Raw genomic sequence first — 17,396 nt, 5'->3', positions numbered from 1 at the left:
CACCAGTAAATCCCCTTCCTCTAAGGCTCACGATGGATGGCCTGTATGCAATAATTTCACATTATTTCTTCTTCTCCCCCAGGGGTCGGCACTTCATAAAGTGACCTCCAGCTACTGTAGTTTATGAGCTTGAATAAATAAAACACTGTTGATTTAACCAGTTGGGGTGTTTACTTTCAATAGCAACTGTTACTGACATAAGGCAGCAAAGCAAATGTTAAAGAAATACTCGCACTTGGCCTGAAGCAGCGTGTCAACCTATTAAAGTGTGCATTATTTTTCTATTTTATTTGACTGTCTGCAAATCAAGATGTCATGGATCCTCAGTGCCAAGAAATACAATACGCCCAGCAACACGAGAGAAAAAGAGAACGGCTCTCGGGGGGGGGGCTGTGCTGTGCCTCTGCGAGCCCCAGCCTCACAAAAGGGGAGGAGGGAGGGAAAGGGGGAAGCAAATGGCTCCACGTGCCACGCTTCAGATGAGCAGAGCACACGACAGGCAGAATGTGTTCTGGCAGGAAGGGAGGTGGTTCCTACATCTTTCTGGTGGTGCAGCCTGCTTTTCTCATTCATATTCATAGATCCCAAGGCCAAAAGGGGCCATTGGGATCAGCTAGTCTGACCTCCTGCATAACACAGGCCAGAGAACTGCCCCAAAATAATTCTTAGAGCAGAGCTTTTAAAAAAGCATCCAACCTTGATGCCAGCTAATGAGGAAGAGGATGAGTCCATGCCTCCCCTAGCACTTTGGGATGGCTAGCAATGCCATAAGGATTTATGCTGCACTTAGGGTGCTTGTGGATTGGGATTGTGGCTGACACCTGTGCAGGTGTGCATGGGTGTGGAGAAGCTCCTTGCACCTGCTCGCTTTCCCCTTCCTCCTCTGTCCAGCTGCAGAGAGCCAACTACCATCTGCTCCTCACAAGTTCCCTGCAGAAAAGCTGGTGGTTCTTTGTACGAAGAAGTTGGAAGACAGCAAGTGGCTCAGAGACCTCATTGGAGACAATTAACCCTTGAGATAAGCACCACTCTGGGCCCGATCCTGCCCAAGTTGTTAATGGCTGTGTAGCAGGCAGCATTGGGTTCCAAGTGACAAACTCTAGTAACGCCTTACAAGCATTTTAAATAATCACCGATCCTTTACCCGAGACCCACCTCCCCCATCACCCCAAGAGGTGCCACTCTTCTCTTCCACTTTCACCCTGCAATGCCTCACTTTGGATAAGCAGATCTAGTCCTGCTTCAGGGTCATGCTTCCTCCATTGGCTGGGAGGGCTGCCAAACATTGCCGTTTTCCCTGACTGCTGATGGGAGGATGACAATGGCACAGCGATTTTTGAGGTTCCAAAGTTTGTTTTAGTCCAATGCACAACAGAAACACTCAGATGTTTTCACAAAAACGTAACTGTGTCAATTTGGGGAAAGCGAGGTGTGCGGGGGAGGGTGGTTTGGGGGCTAGGGCCGTGGCCTGGGAGACCCAGAGAGTGTGAGAGTCTCTCTCTCTAACCTTCCCAAGGAAAACTTCATTGAAATCCATACATCTCGGGGAGACATTTCCACTTTGGTGAAACAACATATTTCGGTGAAATTTCATTTAGCCAAAGATGTTCTGACTAGCTCTTGTACTGACTCATTCTATGACTAAACTTCATTGAGTCTAACGCTTGCCTGAGTCCCCAGGGAGGAACTTCCTAAGCATTCTTTGTGTGTGTGCCTGGTGGGTGTGAAAGGAGCAGTGGGATGGAATGGGAGATGTGAACAAAATCACTAAATTGATCTGCCTCTTGGGAGAAGTAGACTCGTGGGCTCGCCATGGGCAGCACCAATCCAGCCATCACATAAGGAACAGTCACTCTGCTATGTACCCAGACATGGCTGGATCCTGTCCCCTTTTCTCTTGGGGCCTGTTCCAGTCTAGCTGCAATAATTCCTCCAAGAGCTTATCCTGACCTCCAAGAACACCTATGGAGAAAGAGTCCAAAGAACAGCTACCAGGGCTCAGTTACATACCCGAATTTCAAACTCCTGCAAAGTTCAGGTTGTTTGGTCCCAAACTTTTGGTTTGACCTATTATCATGAGGTCAGCTGCAAAATTCTGATCTGGTGCTGGGTTTGCATTTTGATCCCTCTCAAACTCAAAGGTCAGCGGTTTTTCAAATCAAGGTTGTTGGCTTGTGGCCATCCCTACCTGAAAGTTGAAAGGATTAGAGGCAGGATGTCTAATGAGGAAAGTCTGAAATGATGATCTATGCATGGCTCCAATGGAAGACAGTAGACATGTGCTAGGATAGTACTGGAAAGGAATGACTGAACCTTACAAGATTTAGAATAGAGGCTTAATATGCAGAAGATTCCAAAACCACCTGGAAGCTAAACGTGCAAAAGCTTTAGATGAACAGTTCAGAAGCTCAAAAGAAGTTTGGCTTGGAGCTGAGTTTTGGGTGAAGGTTCAAGTGTTCATTCCTATTTTACCTGACCTGGTTTGCACAATCTGTAGGGCTTTGCAGGGAACCAAAAGTAAGAAGAGAGATTATTCGGACTGGTCAAAAGGGACAAGGAGGCAGCGATGAATGGAAGTAACGAGGAAATTGAAAACTGAAAGCGAGATGGTTTGGGGAAACATTGCTGCCACAACTTCAGTCAAGCGCTGGCGCTGGCTCCCGAAGGAGCTCCACCAAAGCTCCATCCAAGTAGAGCTCACAAGAAAAATTGGACACTTGAGGAATTACAGCCTGGATCCACATTGCAATTGTCCCCCCATGCAAACTTCAGGCATCCCCTGGACATACCCACCCTCCCCAGTGTTTCAGCCAGCCAGAGTTCACCTCAGCCAGCCCGAGATCACCTTAGCGGCAGGCTTTCAATTAACTGATCCAAACAGGTTCCCCTGATTCCCAAGGCTCTTAACTCAGTCCAATGCCATATGGGGGAAAGGGAAGACAGGAATAGATGACTGAGGTGATGCCTTTTGGTGCTAAAAATATCTGATCCTATAAAATTCAAACTAAAACCTGAGAGCAATAATAAAGGCTCAACAGAGGCATAATTGCTGTGAAGCAGCAGAACAATTCTTCCTTCTCTTCTTAGAGTGAAACTTAATGAGCCAAAGTAAATATCTCTTTCCTCCTGTCACACTGTGTTTATTAACCACAAGCTGCTCGCCTGAGGCAGTGTAGACGTTAACAGACCTCCTGAGCCCCATGCCTAGTTGAAGCACGAATGTTCCTGAGGAGACTTCAATCCAACAATCACAGTCACAGAAGCACACCAAGCCTTCTGGGATATATGCATGGGAAGCTGCAGGAGAAAGGGGACAAAGGCTGGAGGCAGTGCTTAATTTGTGCCAGGGCTTTCCAGGACTGAGCCCCGGCACCTCTAGGCTTGGCATTTCATAGCCCGGGCACCTGTGCCGTGTCAGTTCTGAAAATAAAAAATTTGCTTGGGCCCCAGCACCTAATTGCTGGAGCCCTGGCACCTCTTTTATTACAAATTAAACCCTGCCTGGAGGGAGATCTGGATTCTGGGATTTCCATGAGGAGACTAGGGATGGGAGATCATTTCAATAGAAAGGGTGGGATATTCTGTTCCCAAATAGGAGTGAAGGGTGGTGAACGGCCTATGTGAAAATTGCAACTTTCGTTAAATCAAATCAATCAATCAATAAAATAGCTATGTTTCCAGACCTCAGGGTTGCAGTGAAAAGCTTGAAAATATGACCTAAGTACACCAAAAAGGCTAAAAAGAAGAAGTCAAAGAAAGAGAACCTAACAGGGATCTAAAAACAAATCAAACTTTGGGGCCTGGCTGTGTTCAGTGCTTCGGATTTGCAATGCTGCCCTGTGTTCCACACTATTTGCCTGCGCAAGGCTAAATGGTGCCATGCTACAACTACCTTGGAAAATGGTAGGGAAGTGCCGTTCTGGGAGAGCAATGTGGGATGAGAACAGTTTAGAAAGCATTTGTTGCCAGCACAATTGAAGCAGCAGTTTGCACAGGGCCTTTCGAACAGAAACAATGCACAATAAGTAGAGGGCTTGTTCATGCCCTCCCTTTGCACATTACTGTTTAAATGAGACCCTTGGGGAGAAGGAGTAAACAGCATCGGTGGCAACAAAGTGAGTTAAGAATGGTACTTTCTATACTGCAACCAGCTCACCAACCCAGCACGTGATTAATGACAGGAAAACCATGGCCTCGCTTCACTTCACTGCAGAGTAACTCTCTGGGTATGCACAGCATTTCCTTTTAATCCCTCATGGAGGAGAGCTGCTGAGATTAACCTTTGCTCAAAAGTTTATGGTCTGCATAATGCATTGGGTTGTTTGCTTACACTTGCAACAGCATCGTGATGGCAGGCAGCAAACGGGAGTTTACTCTCACACCGGGACTTTCAGCCTGAATCTGCGGGTATGCATTATCCCACTGTCTGCAGCTCCCAGCTCCCAGGCCAAATTCTGCCAGCACCCACTGGGGTAAATATGGAATTGTCATTGCCTAGATTTACACAAAATGATGTTGAAAGAGGCAAACATTATCTCTGTTGCAATGAAATTTCCAATTCTAAATTTTGAAAAGGGAATTTTTTAAAAACAAATCCTATTATTTTTTAGCAAAACCCCCACAAAATTTCAAGGTATGTTTTTCTGAAGCTAAATTGGTCAATTTTCATGAAAAAAAAAGTTACGTTTTTCAAATTTAATTGAGAAAATTTGCAATCATCTTAGCACTCATGCTCCATTAAAGGGACAAATTAAACAATCTACCAATTGTCACCAGATCATTTGTTACTGCTTTTAATCTCTATAAACTAAAACCCTTCTAGCCTGTCACTGTAGTCTGATCAGCTGGGATTCATAGCTGGGGAAAAGCAATAAATGATTTGCCAAGAGGAAGACAACATTTTTTAAACTGACTAGCTCTTTCTATCATAGTTATTAACATGCCATATATTATAAACTGAGAACATCTAAATTTATGGGAAAATCTACTAGTAGAAAAGGGAAACTGATTAAAAGGAAACAAAATCTTTGATCCTATTTAGTGGAATAAAATTAGAAAATCGGAATCATCTAAATTCCTCAGAAGAACACGGTATTAAAGGAAGAGGGTTTTTTTAAACAAAGCAACCAACCAACCACCTTATAAGAACAGGTTTTCAGAACGCTCTGTTATGTCAACTGCAACCATTGTAAAGAATTTATGAGGCCGGCATAACATCAGCTAACATGGACTGCATAATAAAAGAGCTGCAAGAGACTTCAAACTAGACTAACAAGCATCTACTAGAACAGAAGCTGTGACATAACTTGAATGGTATTCATGAGTCTTGCATTCATTTCCCATGAGGGATTTTTTTTGTTTGCAAGAACCTTTGATAAAGCAAAATGCCAATGTGTCTCAATGCCAGAAATGATCATGAGGCTACCTGGAAATCCCTCCTTCTCTTTATAGAAGTTTGAGTCAAGGAGCAGAAAGAAAACCATCTGACTCAGGTGGCCAATCACACGCCAAGAGTAAACTTCAGCCAATAGTAAAAGATGCCGTGCAAGCAAATGGGCTGAAGTAATTTCACAGAAAGGGTTTGAACAATTCTGTAACATTGGGCAAGCGTCTAAAGATTCAAAACTGTTCATGGATGAGTCACAAAGAGGAAAAAAGGAGGGAGGATAGACATATTCGCTGAATAAGCTTTTCATGATGGAGAGTTTGCCCAGCTCTAATAGCAGCTATGTATCCAGAAATGTCATGCTGAACCTAATATAGAATCATATTTTGGCACTAAAGAAATTAGGGCTCCGATTTTCAGAACCAGAGACCAGATTGTTTCTTATGGATGAGCGGGCCTAGATGGGTGAAAGCACCCTTCCACCTTTGTACCCCTGCACAGCAACGGGACACAGTCACAGTCCAGGGCAACGCAAGGACTGCATTTTCTGAGAGCCCCTGGGCTTAGGGTTGCCAGGCATCCGGTTTTCTACTGGAACACTGGGTCAAAAAGGGACCCGGGTGGCTCTAGTCAGCACCGCCGACCAGGCTGTTAAAAGTCTGGTCAGCGGCGCAGCGGGGGTCCGGGGCTAAGGCAAGCTCCCTGACTGCTCTGGCTCCGCGCAGCTCCTGGAAGCAGTCACCTGGTCCCTGTGGCCCCTACGCACATGGGCAGCCAGGGAGGCTACGTGCACTGCCCCTGCCTGAGTGCCATCTCTGCAGCTCCCATTGGCCGAGAACCATGACCAATGGGAGCTCCTGGGTGGCGCCTGTGGGCATGAGGGTAGCCAGTGGCCACCCATGTGAGTAGGGGCCAAAGGGACCTGGCTGCCACTTCCTGGGAGCTGTGGTAAGTGCTGCTGGAACCCTGCACCCCAACCCTCTGCCCCAGCACGGAGTCCCCTCCCACACCCAAACTCCCCACCAGAGCCCACATACCACACCCCCCCCACACCAATCCCCCTGCCCCATCCTTGAACCCCTTCCTGCACCCCAAACTCCTCATCCCTGGACCCACCACAGAACCCAAACCCCCAGCCGGAGCCCTCACCCCCAATCCCACACGCGAACCCCGGCCCCTGCCCGGTGACAATGAGTGAGGCTGGGGAAGAGCGAGCGATGGAGGGAGGGGGGATGAAGCGAGTGGGGGAAGGGGCCTCAGAGAAGGGGCAGGGTAGGTGTGGAAAAGGGCTGTTCGGTTTTGTGCGGTTAGAAAGTTGGCAACCCTACGTGGGGTGCAAGACACCCCTGTGCACCAGGCAGAGTATGCTGCACCTCCTGAAATGTTGTGGTAGCTGGCACACTCCCACTGTGCGTCCCACAGCCCACTGGGGTTGTTGGCTCTGCACTGCATGTATTACTCAGCTAGGCCCTAATTCAGCAAGGTACTTAAGCGTGTGCCTAACTTTAAGGACATTGATTTATGTGCTTAAGTAACTTGTTAAATAATGGCCCTAATTTGTGCATTACATAACCACATATGCAATGCACAGGTGACTGACCAGTGTGTGCAGGCACTGGGATCGTGCACGCACAATCACAATAACTGCACGGGCATATTACCTGTGCAAATGCGCTCACGTGCAGAGAGGTTTGAGGGCTGGGGGAACAGGCCAGGTGAACACACTGCTATGTGGATCCACTGGCTATAGATTTCTGAGGACATCTGGTACAGATGTAGGGGCTAGTGCAGCATCAGGGCTCCACAGCCTGTAGGGGAGGCTTCCTGCCAGCCCCTGTAGAACCCCCATCAGTGCCACGCCCGTGAGGGAGCGGATTTAGCCACAAGCAAATGTTAACGGTTGCTACAATTAACAGTGCAGTTTAAAATTCCTTTGCCTCATCGATTGCTTCAGAGTAAAAGCCGCAGCCACAAAAGTCACTATCTAGAATAATCTAGATGTCTAGATACAAGGTCCCTTCTGAGACATAATGGATCATTTAAACACTGCACAAGACGATATCACTTCTTCATATCTTTCCACACATCCGCCTTGGGAGAAACTTACTCATAATGATATTTTTGAAATCGCTCCTGAATCTGACATAGGTGAGATGGAATAAGACCTCCCCATGAAAGGAAGGTTTCAGAGTAGCAGCCATGTTAGTCTGTATCCACAGAAAGAACAGGAGTACTTGTGGCACCTTAGAGACTAACAAATTGATTTGAGCATATGCTTTTGTGGGCTACAGCCCACTTCTTCGGATGCATAGAATAGATGCATCCGAAGAAGTGGGCTGTAGCCCACGAAAGCTTATGCTCAAATCACTTTGTTAGTCTCAAAGGTGCCACAAGTCCTCCTGTTCTTTTTTCATGAAAGGAAGATACTTCTACAATTCAAGTATCAGAGGGGTAGCTGTGTTAGTCTGAATCTGTAAAAAGCAACAGAGGGTCCTGTGGCACCTTTAAGACTAACAGAAGTATTGGGAGCATAAGCTTTCGTGGGTAAGAACCTCACTTCTTCAGATGCATGAGGTTCTTACCCACGAAAGCTTATGCTCCCAATACTTCTGTTAGTCTCAAAGGTGCCACAGGACTCTCTGTTGCTTTCTACAATTCAGTGATTCACAATTCTTGCTTCATTGCAGTCGATGATCTGCTGACACCAATGGGAGTTCTTAAGCAGGCTCAGCCTCTGTTGAGGTGGACAGTCCAGCGTTCTGTCACAACTGGCAGAGCAAATGACCAGTTCACTTGAAGCTGCTACATAATGATGTTCCCCTTGGGGACATTTTAAACTGCTGCTGGATATGGTGGGTCTGATGGGAAGGTTTATCATGGACAAGGACTCCCAAGTGGCAAAAGGGAAAAAATAACAGAACAGTGAAACCACATAAATACTAGATGTGGGGGTGGGGTGGGGATGAGGATCTGACCCAATAAGTATCCTGGATTGCTGCATCCATGGTGACTCTACACTTTGTGATGCTGTCCGTGTGATTTGAGCTAATCTGAGTCAAGGCTAGAAGGTGTAAGTCAGCCGGAACACAGCTTTCTCCTTCATTGTGTGCTTTTACCTGCTTTGCTAATGTTGCTGGTTTTCCCAAACTAGGCTGCGGTTAGTAACTGGCGCTGCCATTTGTAAACATTGATAATTAAATACCGGACATTAGAAATGGAAAAGACTTATTACTCCTAATTATCTAGTCCATCCCATCAGGCCAATGCAAGCTGGCTCCCTAAAATACATTACAGTGCTTTGTCCCAGCCAGGGTTAAGTTTCCCAAGTGATGGGGCTTTCTCTTTTTTCCTTGGGGAAACAAATCAATTTTTCCCAACAGGAACTTTAGTTATTTATAAAAGGAACCTAAATTTTCATTGGCTCAATTTAATTCCAATAATCCTAGTAATGAGCCAGCTGGGCCAACCTCTGTCTTCTTGGAGTTTACATCCTTCAAATATTTGTAAAAAGTTCTCACGTCACCAGAGTAAATGTGTAGCCAAGTCGAGCAGGCCAACATTTTCAAAATAGCACAGGTGCAATAGCAGTAATTCCACGGGCAAATTGAACATGCATGTGCAAAATGGTGTATGCAAATAACCTGCTCCCTGATTGACTCCGACAATCCTGTTGACTGTGTGCACAAATTCAATGCACAATTGTGGATGGTTTTAAAAAATGTCAGGCTGCATTCTATTCTAAAGAAAGCATTGTTCTTTGGGCGGGAGCCCAGACACCTGAGTTCTGTTCTATGCTTAGACACTGACTCACTGTGTGACCTTGGGGCAAGTCACTTAACCACTCCATGCTCATTTTATCTCTCAGTAAAGTGGGTATAAGACTTACCCTACCTAGCTCACAATGGTCCATTGAAGCTTAAATCATTTTGAAAATTGCTTTGATACCTTTGATCGCTTTGATATCTGATCTCTTCAGATGAAAGTAACTAGGGAGATGTAAAGTTCCACTCACCTTCCCTCATCAACCAATCTTCCTTCCCCTTGCCCACTCTAGTCACTTTTGCTGCTCTTCTCCAAACCGGCTAACACCACGATTAAATTAATATTTGTAACACTTGATTTCTTATCACAAAACTGCTTCTCCTCCCCCACAACACTTACACTAATTGCTCTAAACAGAGCCTGCCTCTGAATTATAAAACACATGGTGGCCTCTTCAGTAACCTCCTTCACATGGCTCATTACAAAACGGTCTTTGTTCATGGACATGAGTCATGTAGCGCAAGAGTGAAAACTGTTCATGGTGTATTTGTGAAATCCCCAAACAATCGAGAAAGCTCCCATTACCAACAAAAAGTATCACAGGATGCGCTTAGGCCAGATAAGTAGGTGGAGCCCTTCCAGAAATGACTCTGAGGATTAGGTGCACTTTATTAGAGACCTTTTCATGGCCTACTGCCTATGGTTTCTTAAAGTCCAAGCCTGTCAGGTGCTGAGTGTCCTTAACTCCCATTAAAACCAGTGGGAGGTGTGGGCTTTTCAGCATCTTACAGGATCTGGTCCTTAAAGAATCAAACTCATACACTTTCCTCCATCTCTGTTATGTTCCCCATCATGGGAATACCAGAAAACCAGGGGCTTTTCCTGGTTTGTTCTCGTGCGCCTCTGCTGTGCCCCCAAGCTTTCAGATAAACTAAATAGCTATCAAAGATGAACCCAAGCTTCAAAATCCAGATCTCCATTGTACATACTCCCCTTCAACACCCCCCCACCAAAAAAACCCCAAACCAACAGGATTTTCAGCTCTGCAGATTGGGGCACTCCATAACGGAAATAGAGATTAACCACAAAGTTAGGATCTGATCTAGATTCTGATTCCAAACATCCCAATGTCTGTGAACATTTGGATGCAGAGTTTTCCTTCTGGCATCTTTCTACTAAATACCAAAAATGTCTCTAGGATAGATTAGGTAGGTATGTTAAACACACACACACACACACACACATAGCCACTACATAAGCACAGATGCAGAAAAGAGGATGACCTATCAGTCAGAAGGATCCAGCAACAAGGAGCTAACGTTAGGTTGGATTTTCAAAAATGCCTGATGGGAATTAGGCACCTAAGCACTTTTGAAAATCCTACTATAAAGCCTTTTCTACTCCCAAAGTTAAATGCTTCTGCCTGGAACACAAACCCTATAGCCAAATTCTGCCATATGCTGACATTGGAGCCCGTGTACATCTCTAGATCCTGAACCTGCAACTGTGCATGCCTGAACAATCCTTGCTCACTGAGAAATCCTCGAATTTCAATGAAACTACATACATCAGTAAGGATAGCTTACATGAATGAGAGCTGCGAGACCAGGCCCCTGATTGGGAGTCAACCAGTGAGAAAGGCAGAGAATCTGCACTTTGCCAAACGATGTGTACTCTACGTGGGATGTGCTAATTTCCCTTTACTGCACTCTGGTTTAGAAGGACAATGAAATGTAACGGGTAGTGGGCAACTTACAGCATTCGATGGGATTAGATGCCGCTTGCAAAGAGACTATTCTGCCACTGGATTCAGGGATGTGCACACGGAAGACAAGCCGTACCCTGGTGTTCTTCCTACCAATGTCCGTCTCCCCCTTCCGCAGTTCAATGTCCGCGTTCCTCAGCTTCAAAATCCCTGCACAGTCAATGCTGACAAACAAACAGAAAACATGTTGTGTATGTGTGTCGGTGTTTCTGCTCTCAAACATTTCAAAGACATGTGAAAGACAGAAGAGGGCTAAACCATTTTGCCTCAATGATTTTGAAGAAGCAAAGATAAGAGAAGCCCTGAACTCTCTTTCCTTTTGTAATGTAGGTATTACAGTTAAAATGTCCGAGGGTTTTCAGCAACATGACTAGGCAGTTGTGCATCTAATTTGGGACTGCTACATGTGTGCAGATAGCTAGTTGCACACCTAAACTGTGCAGCAAGTGCAATGCTCAGATACTATGATGATTAACAGGGTATCAGTACATAGATAGATAGAGTAGATAGGATGGGTATGTAATCATGGTAACTGCACAATCAAATGAGACACACAATGCATGCAAATTCTCCTGAAAATGTGTATGTACAAACTTAAAACTAAAATAAAATACATGATGTACTATAGGGGTTACAACATAGGACTGGGTGTCAGAATTCTAATTCCAGCTGTGATACTGGACAACTTTGGCAAGTAATATTCCTTCTGGGCACCATATGTAAAATAGTGATCACTCTTCCCTGCACTACAGAATTGTTACCAGGCATTTGAGATCCTCAGACTGTACTACTAAGTGTTGCAGGAAGCATGGCTATTAAAAAGGTATTTTAACCTCAGCTTTAAATGCAGGTTTTATTCATATAAAGTTAACATCAACAGTTTGGAGACTTGGATCCAAAATCTGTTTCCTACAAAAAATATTTGGTCATGATAGTAGCTTATGATTTTTTGCCATGCATATTAGTTTATTATTGTAGGGTTGCTCATGAAGGAGTGGCAGTTTACCCTCATTTTGGCTGTAGGTTTGTTTAAAGCTTGGGATGCTGACTTTTATTTATTTATGTTGAGGTGGGAGGAGAGAAAGGGATGATGGAGCATTTGTTTTGGAAAAAAACAGAAGAATCATGTGGATTTTGCGACAAGGTACAGTTTTTAAATAAACAGGGTAAGGTTTGAGCCTCTACCAACTTTGCCCATATCCATTTAAAATGGTGGACTATTCCCTTTCTCTAAACCATCCTATAGCTGTTTGGAACATATTCAAGCTGAAATTTAAGATTGGCTTTTCTGTTGCTCTATTTATATATTACAAAGATAAGGGGAAGGAGTATGGCCTAGTAGATAGAGCATTGGATTGAGGACTCAGGAGGTCTGAGTTCTACTTCAGGCTCTGCTGCTGGGTGACCTTGAGCAAGAGGCTTCACCCCTCAGTTTTTCTACCTGAAAAATGGGAATAATGAGACTGATCTCCGTTGTAAAGCACTTTGAGATTGACTGATGAACAGTTCCATGTAACAGCTGAGTATTATTATTAGCATTGTACCTTTGAGCTACATTGGCAAGGCTCTCTAGATTCCAAATCTACTCTCTTCAAAAAAGGGAGACTTTGTGGATCGTAACATGGCTTGCCAAATTCTGTGTTCTCACCAGATGATGTACAGCTGATAAGATCTACCTGTAACCCCTAATCCACCCCACATATCATATGTTCCTCACTACGCTGCACAATATTTACACATTTCCTCTAGTTCATACCACTATTCATTGCTGCAGGGTTTCTCCCATCCCTGAAACATCATCATAAATTCTCCAAGCCCAAGTCATTCACACTGAGAACATTTATACCACTCTGGCATCGTAAAAAGGGCCTTAAGTGGTATAAGTTATAGTCACACCTAAAAATCTAGAACCTATCCCTAGCACAGGAAGTTGATTCATTTAAGTGATTCCTCCCCAAACAACACAGATAAATTAATTCTGCCTTATCTCACATAGTAATAAGAGTTTTGCTGCAATAGCATCCTTACGTTGCTCTCATGTTGTTTTTGGGCTCCAGGGGGATCTCTAGAACTTTGGTGTTGCCTATGATTTTCTCATAGCTGGTGGTGGTAACAGTTTTGCCCGTAATGCGATGGACTTGATAGAAAGCATGAGGTTTAAGTATCCGTTCATCTGCTGTCCCAATGAAGATCTGAAGGCCCAGGGGTTTGTTCTCCATGTAACCATGAAGCTGTCAAGAAATCAAATCTATTAGCGCATGTTGTACTCCCAGTGCCCTCAGTCATGTAGACATTAAGACATATGCACAACACTAAAAGCAGTTCATCTCAACTCGTGTAAATGGGATTTTTTCCCCCCAGCAGCGTCTTCTGGAGACCTTGTTATACATGGAATACATCTAAGAAAAGATGAATGATTAATTATTCTTTGATTTTCAGTGGAGATAAGAAACCATATTGCCTCAGTATTGTTTTTGACTGCAATCTTTAAAAAAATCTGGGAAGTAACAGCGGAAGCTCTTGGCTGCTTGATTCAATCAGCCATTTTTGAAGCAGACAGACAGGAGGAGAGATACTGCTATTTTGCTCAGACTGGGTTTTGGAGCAAAGACCATCTTTTTGTTCTGTGTTTGTACAGCACCTAGCACACTGGGGTCCTGGGCCATGACTTGGGCTCCTAGGTGCAACAGCAAGATAGATAATAAAATAATAACAATAATAATAAACAAACACAAGTTTTTGAAGTACATTTGTTAAGAGATGAGCAAAACAGGGCTAGAATTTCTCTCTAGGCCAGAGACCAGGGAATATATATCTTTGTTTATTAACTTTAAAAATTATTAATCAAACCATTTGAAATTTCTCACATCACTGAAAATTAAAAACAGATATATCTACCACATAGCCAGGGATTTAGCTGAAAGGGAACTTTATGGCCTGAGGCATGCTAAATTTGTTTTCAATTACTTTGTCCGCATACAAAACCTTGATGAAGCCATACAAAGCAAACAGCACTGGAAGATCAGAGAACAAAACCATTAAGCTAATAGAATTCATGGCCAAAATCTTTTTTCTTCTTTTCACCAGTCAGCAGGAGGTATCTTTGCATAGAGTGATTAATTCACCCCCCTGGAAAGAGACCACATGCGGCATCAATGCATTGCTGGCAATCTCCCCTGGTATGGTAAATGTAAAGTAACACTCACAGTCCTCTGATACATTATGATTCACATAGCACATACTTGCCATGCATATGAAGACAGGATCCTTGTCCCAGAGATCTTACAACCTAAGGTCCCAATCTTGCAACCTTTACTCACATGAATGGTCCCACTGAAGTCAATAAAACTTATGTCCAAGAGAGTAAGGATCACTTATGTGAGTAAAAGAGTTACTGGATCAAGCCCAGACACAGTTTGGTGCAATACATTGACAACAGTTCAGATGTAAGAATGCCTGTCAAGAAGGTGTGAGTAACAGTAAGGGAAAAATTAGCATGGGGAAATAGTTTTTACTTTGAGTAATGACCCATCCGCTCCCAGTCTTTATTCAAGCCTAATGTAATGGTGTCCAGTTTGCAATTTTTCCCCCTACTGTTACTCACACCTTCTTATCAACTGTTGGAAATGTGCCATTCTGATTATCACTACAAAAGTTTGTTTTCTCCTGTTGATAAATGACGACTCTTGTTACGGTTGGTATGGCCACACCCATTTTTTCATGTTCTCTGTGTATATATATCTTCCTACTGTATTTTCCACTGCATGCATCCGATGAAGTGGGTTTTAGCCCAGGAAAGCTTATGCTCAAATACATTTGTTAGTCTCTAGGGTGCCACAAGTACTCCTTGTTCTTTTTGCTGATACAGACTACCACAACTACCACTCTGAATATAGGATCATCTCCCAAAGCCAAGGCGTTGCCCCAGCTTAATTTTTACACTTCTTTCAACAAAGCAGAAAATACAAATCTGGATTTCAGGATAGAGACTGAAAGCTGAGAATGATTTATGATTAGAAAACCCTGACAGGATATTTTGGGGGGTATTATAAGGTGAGCTATTCACAATAAAACTCCCCCAAACTATATACAGATTGGACTGGAGAAAAAACAACTCTTTTGAGTCACATTTGCCACAAGGGGAAAGAGAAGCCAGACATGATGTGTACCTTTCCATACGCTATTTTGGGATTTTAAGATCCTATTTCTTTTAGTTTAAAAAGGTTTTTTTTTACAAAAAAAACAACTTTGCTTTTGCATAACTCTTATAATATTAACATAGTCAGACATGGGCTGGTTTGTGACCTGAGGAAATGCAAGGCACTTTGGCAGATAAACAAATAACATCATTCAGAAAACAAGGAGACTTTTCTTGTTTGGTTTGCGGCAGCAATTGGGTTTTATAAACAAAATGGAAATTTGTGGCATGATTTGACTCACCATTTCATAAACAAGGTTCATTCATGTATTCTACATTGCATCTCTATATCAATATCAGTTAAAAATGATGTCTATGTTTAAGTGCATTATGAGTTTTAGAATTGCACACCCATAATTTTAAATGCAAAAACTCTGTGCATTTGTACGTACATTACCACTGTTGTGTGTATGTGTAGTAGAAGTCCAACAAGCCATTTGGAAACACAATTACCATACAAAATTGCAGTAACTGTGACCACAAATTAGGCAAGCAAATGAACATGAAATTTTGCTTATGCCATTCTAAACAAATGGACCAGTACATCCTACCAATGGCTGTAAACACAGATCCAAAATTCCCCAGACCTTAAAGAGGGAATTTGAAATTCAAATCTAGATCCAGATCTGCATTGGCCCTTGTCCCAATATTTGGCTGAACCAAAATCCCAGTTCTGAATACCCTTCAACTTTGCAGGGTTTGAAAACCCAAACTCATCTCTAAAGTGTAACACAGTGCACTCAGAATAAAGCCCATCACCTGAGACTCAAGGGGTGAATCCTTTAACATTGCTCAGTTACTGCAACTGAAAACTGCATGATAAACTTATAGTGTACATCAGTGATAGAGGGGTAAATTCCCTAGAGTGTTCCAAGTGTGCTCTCATATACATATTACATGTATTTGTGTCTACAGGGAATTTAGTTGGACCTTCTTTGAAATATATTTACTGACTTAAGTTTACATTGACCACCCTACAGCTTATAAACAACAGAGATTTACCCCTTCAAAGACACCACTCATATTATATTTGTTGTGAGATGTGAGTTGTAGCCCCTTTGTACAAATGGGAAACCTGATGATTTAAGTGATGTGCTTATGGTCATACGGTGAATTAATAACAGAGGAGCTCCTAGCTCCCACGGCTATGCACAGTGCAGTAGATCACACTAAAATAATTTGAAATGAATCTGGTATTCCAAGAATGAAGTTGTAACAATTGCTGACACCATTCCGCTCTGCTGGCCTTGCACTATTTATACGTCAGTATTTGTTACTTGATGTTTTTGTCTTCTTTAATTTGTAGACTTTTGGGGCCAAATTTGTAGTGGGCTTCTGTTTGGGCACCTGCACATTAGAAAATTACACACCTGGCTGTCTGTTGAATGAAGGCAAATTGTGATGAGTTTTGCACTAAGAAAAGTGGAGACACCTGCAAATCTTGTGGGCACCTTTTGGGAGCCCCACAGAAAATCTGGCCCGGTGTGATAGAAGTGCAAGTTGCATGACAGAGTGAATGTCATGGAGAATTTTTGTTTCCCCTTCATCCCAGCAGAGCTTCTCCTAGTCTGAATTTACAGATCTTTCTCCCTGGAGGGGGATAAAGCTGCATCTTTAAAGTTGATCACATACATCTTCCTGTCTAGACAATGCAAGCCACTGCCAGAAGGAAAGTATAAAATAAGCGAATAAATTCACTGAACCTACTTATCAAAGATCTACAACCTATCCTGAAAGATGATCCCTCACTCTCACAGATCTTGGGAGACAGACCAGTCCTCGCTTACAGACAGCCCGCCAACCTGAGGCAAATACTCACCAGCAACCACACACCACACAACAAAAACAAAAAGAACAGGAGTACTTGTGGCACCTTAGAGACTAACAAATTTATTTGAGCATAACCTTTCGTGGGCTACAGCCCACTTCTTCAGATGTATAGAATGGAACATATAGTAAGGAGATATATATATATACACATACAGAACATGAAAAGGTGGAAGTAGCCATATCAACTCTAAGAGGCTAATTAATTAAGATGAGCAATTATCAGCAGGAGAAAAAAGACTTTTGTAGTGATAATCAAGATGGCCCATCTATTTCCCCATGTTAAGTATCCTCACACCTCTTGTCAACTGTCTGAAATGGGCGATCTTGATTATCACTACAAAAGTTTTTTTCTCCTGCTGATAATTGCTCATCTTAATTAATTAGCCTCTTAGAGTTGATATGGCTACTTCCACCTTTTCGTGTTCTGTATGTATATATATATATATCTCCTTACT

General features: G+C 43.2%; 1 protein-coding gene across 6 annotated transcripts in view; it reads right to left on the bottom strand.

The window, feature by feature from the left end:
* The window catches only part of NFATC2 (nuclear factor of activated T cells 2), a 126,814-nt gene that overhangs the window by 70,344 nt on the left and 39,074 nt on the right, over positions 1–17,396 (bottom strand). For all 6 annotated transcript variants that reach the window (XM_054046296.1, XM_054046297.1, XM_054046298.1 and 3 more), the window contains exons 4-5: positions 12,942–13,144; positions 10,905–11,077 (exon numbers count right to left, since the gene is read on the bottom strand). In XM_054046296.1, coding sequence (XP_053902271.1) covers positions 10,905–11,077; positions 12,942–13,144 — 376 coding nt within the window. The remainder of the gene's footprint in view (positions 1–10,904; positions 11,078–12,941; positions 13,145–17,396) is intronic.

This window comes from Malaclemys terrapin, chromosome 12 (assembly GCF_027887155.1).
Source record: "Malaclemys terrapin pileata isolate rMalTer1 chromosome 12, rMalTer1.hap1, whole genome shotgun sequence".
Classification (NCBI taxonomy): domain Eukaryota; kingdom Metazoa; phylum Chordata; order Testudines; family Emydidae; genus Malaclemys; species Malaclemys terrapin.
This window is presented reverse-complemented; position numbering and strand designations above follow the sequence as displayed.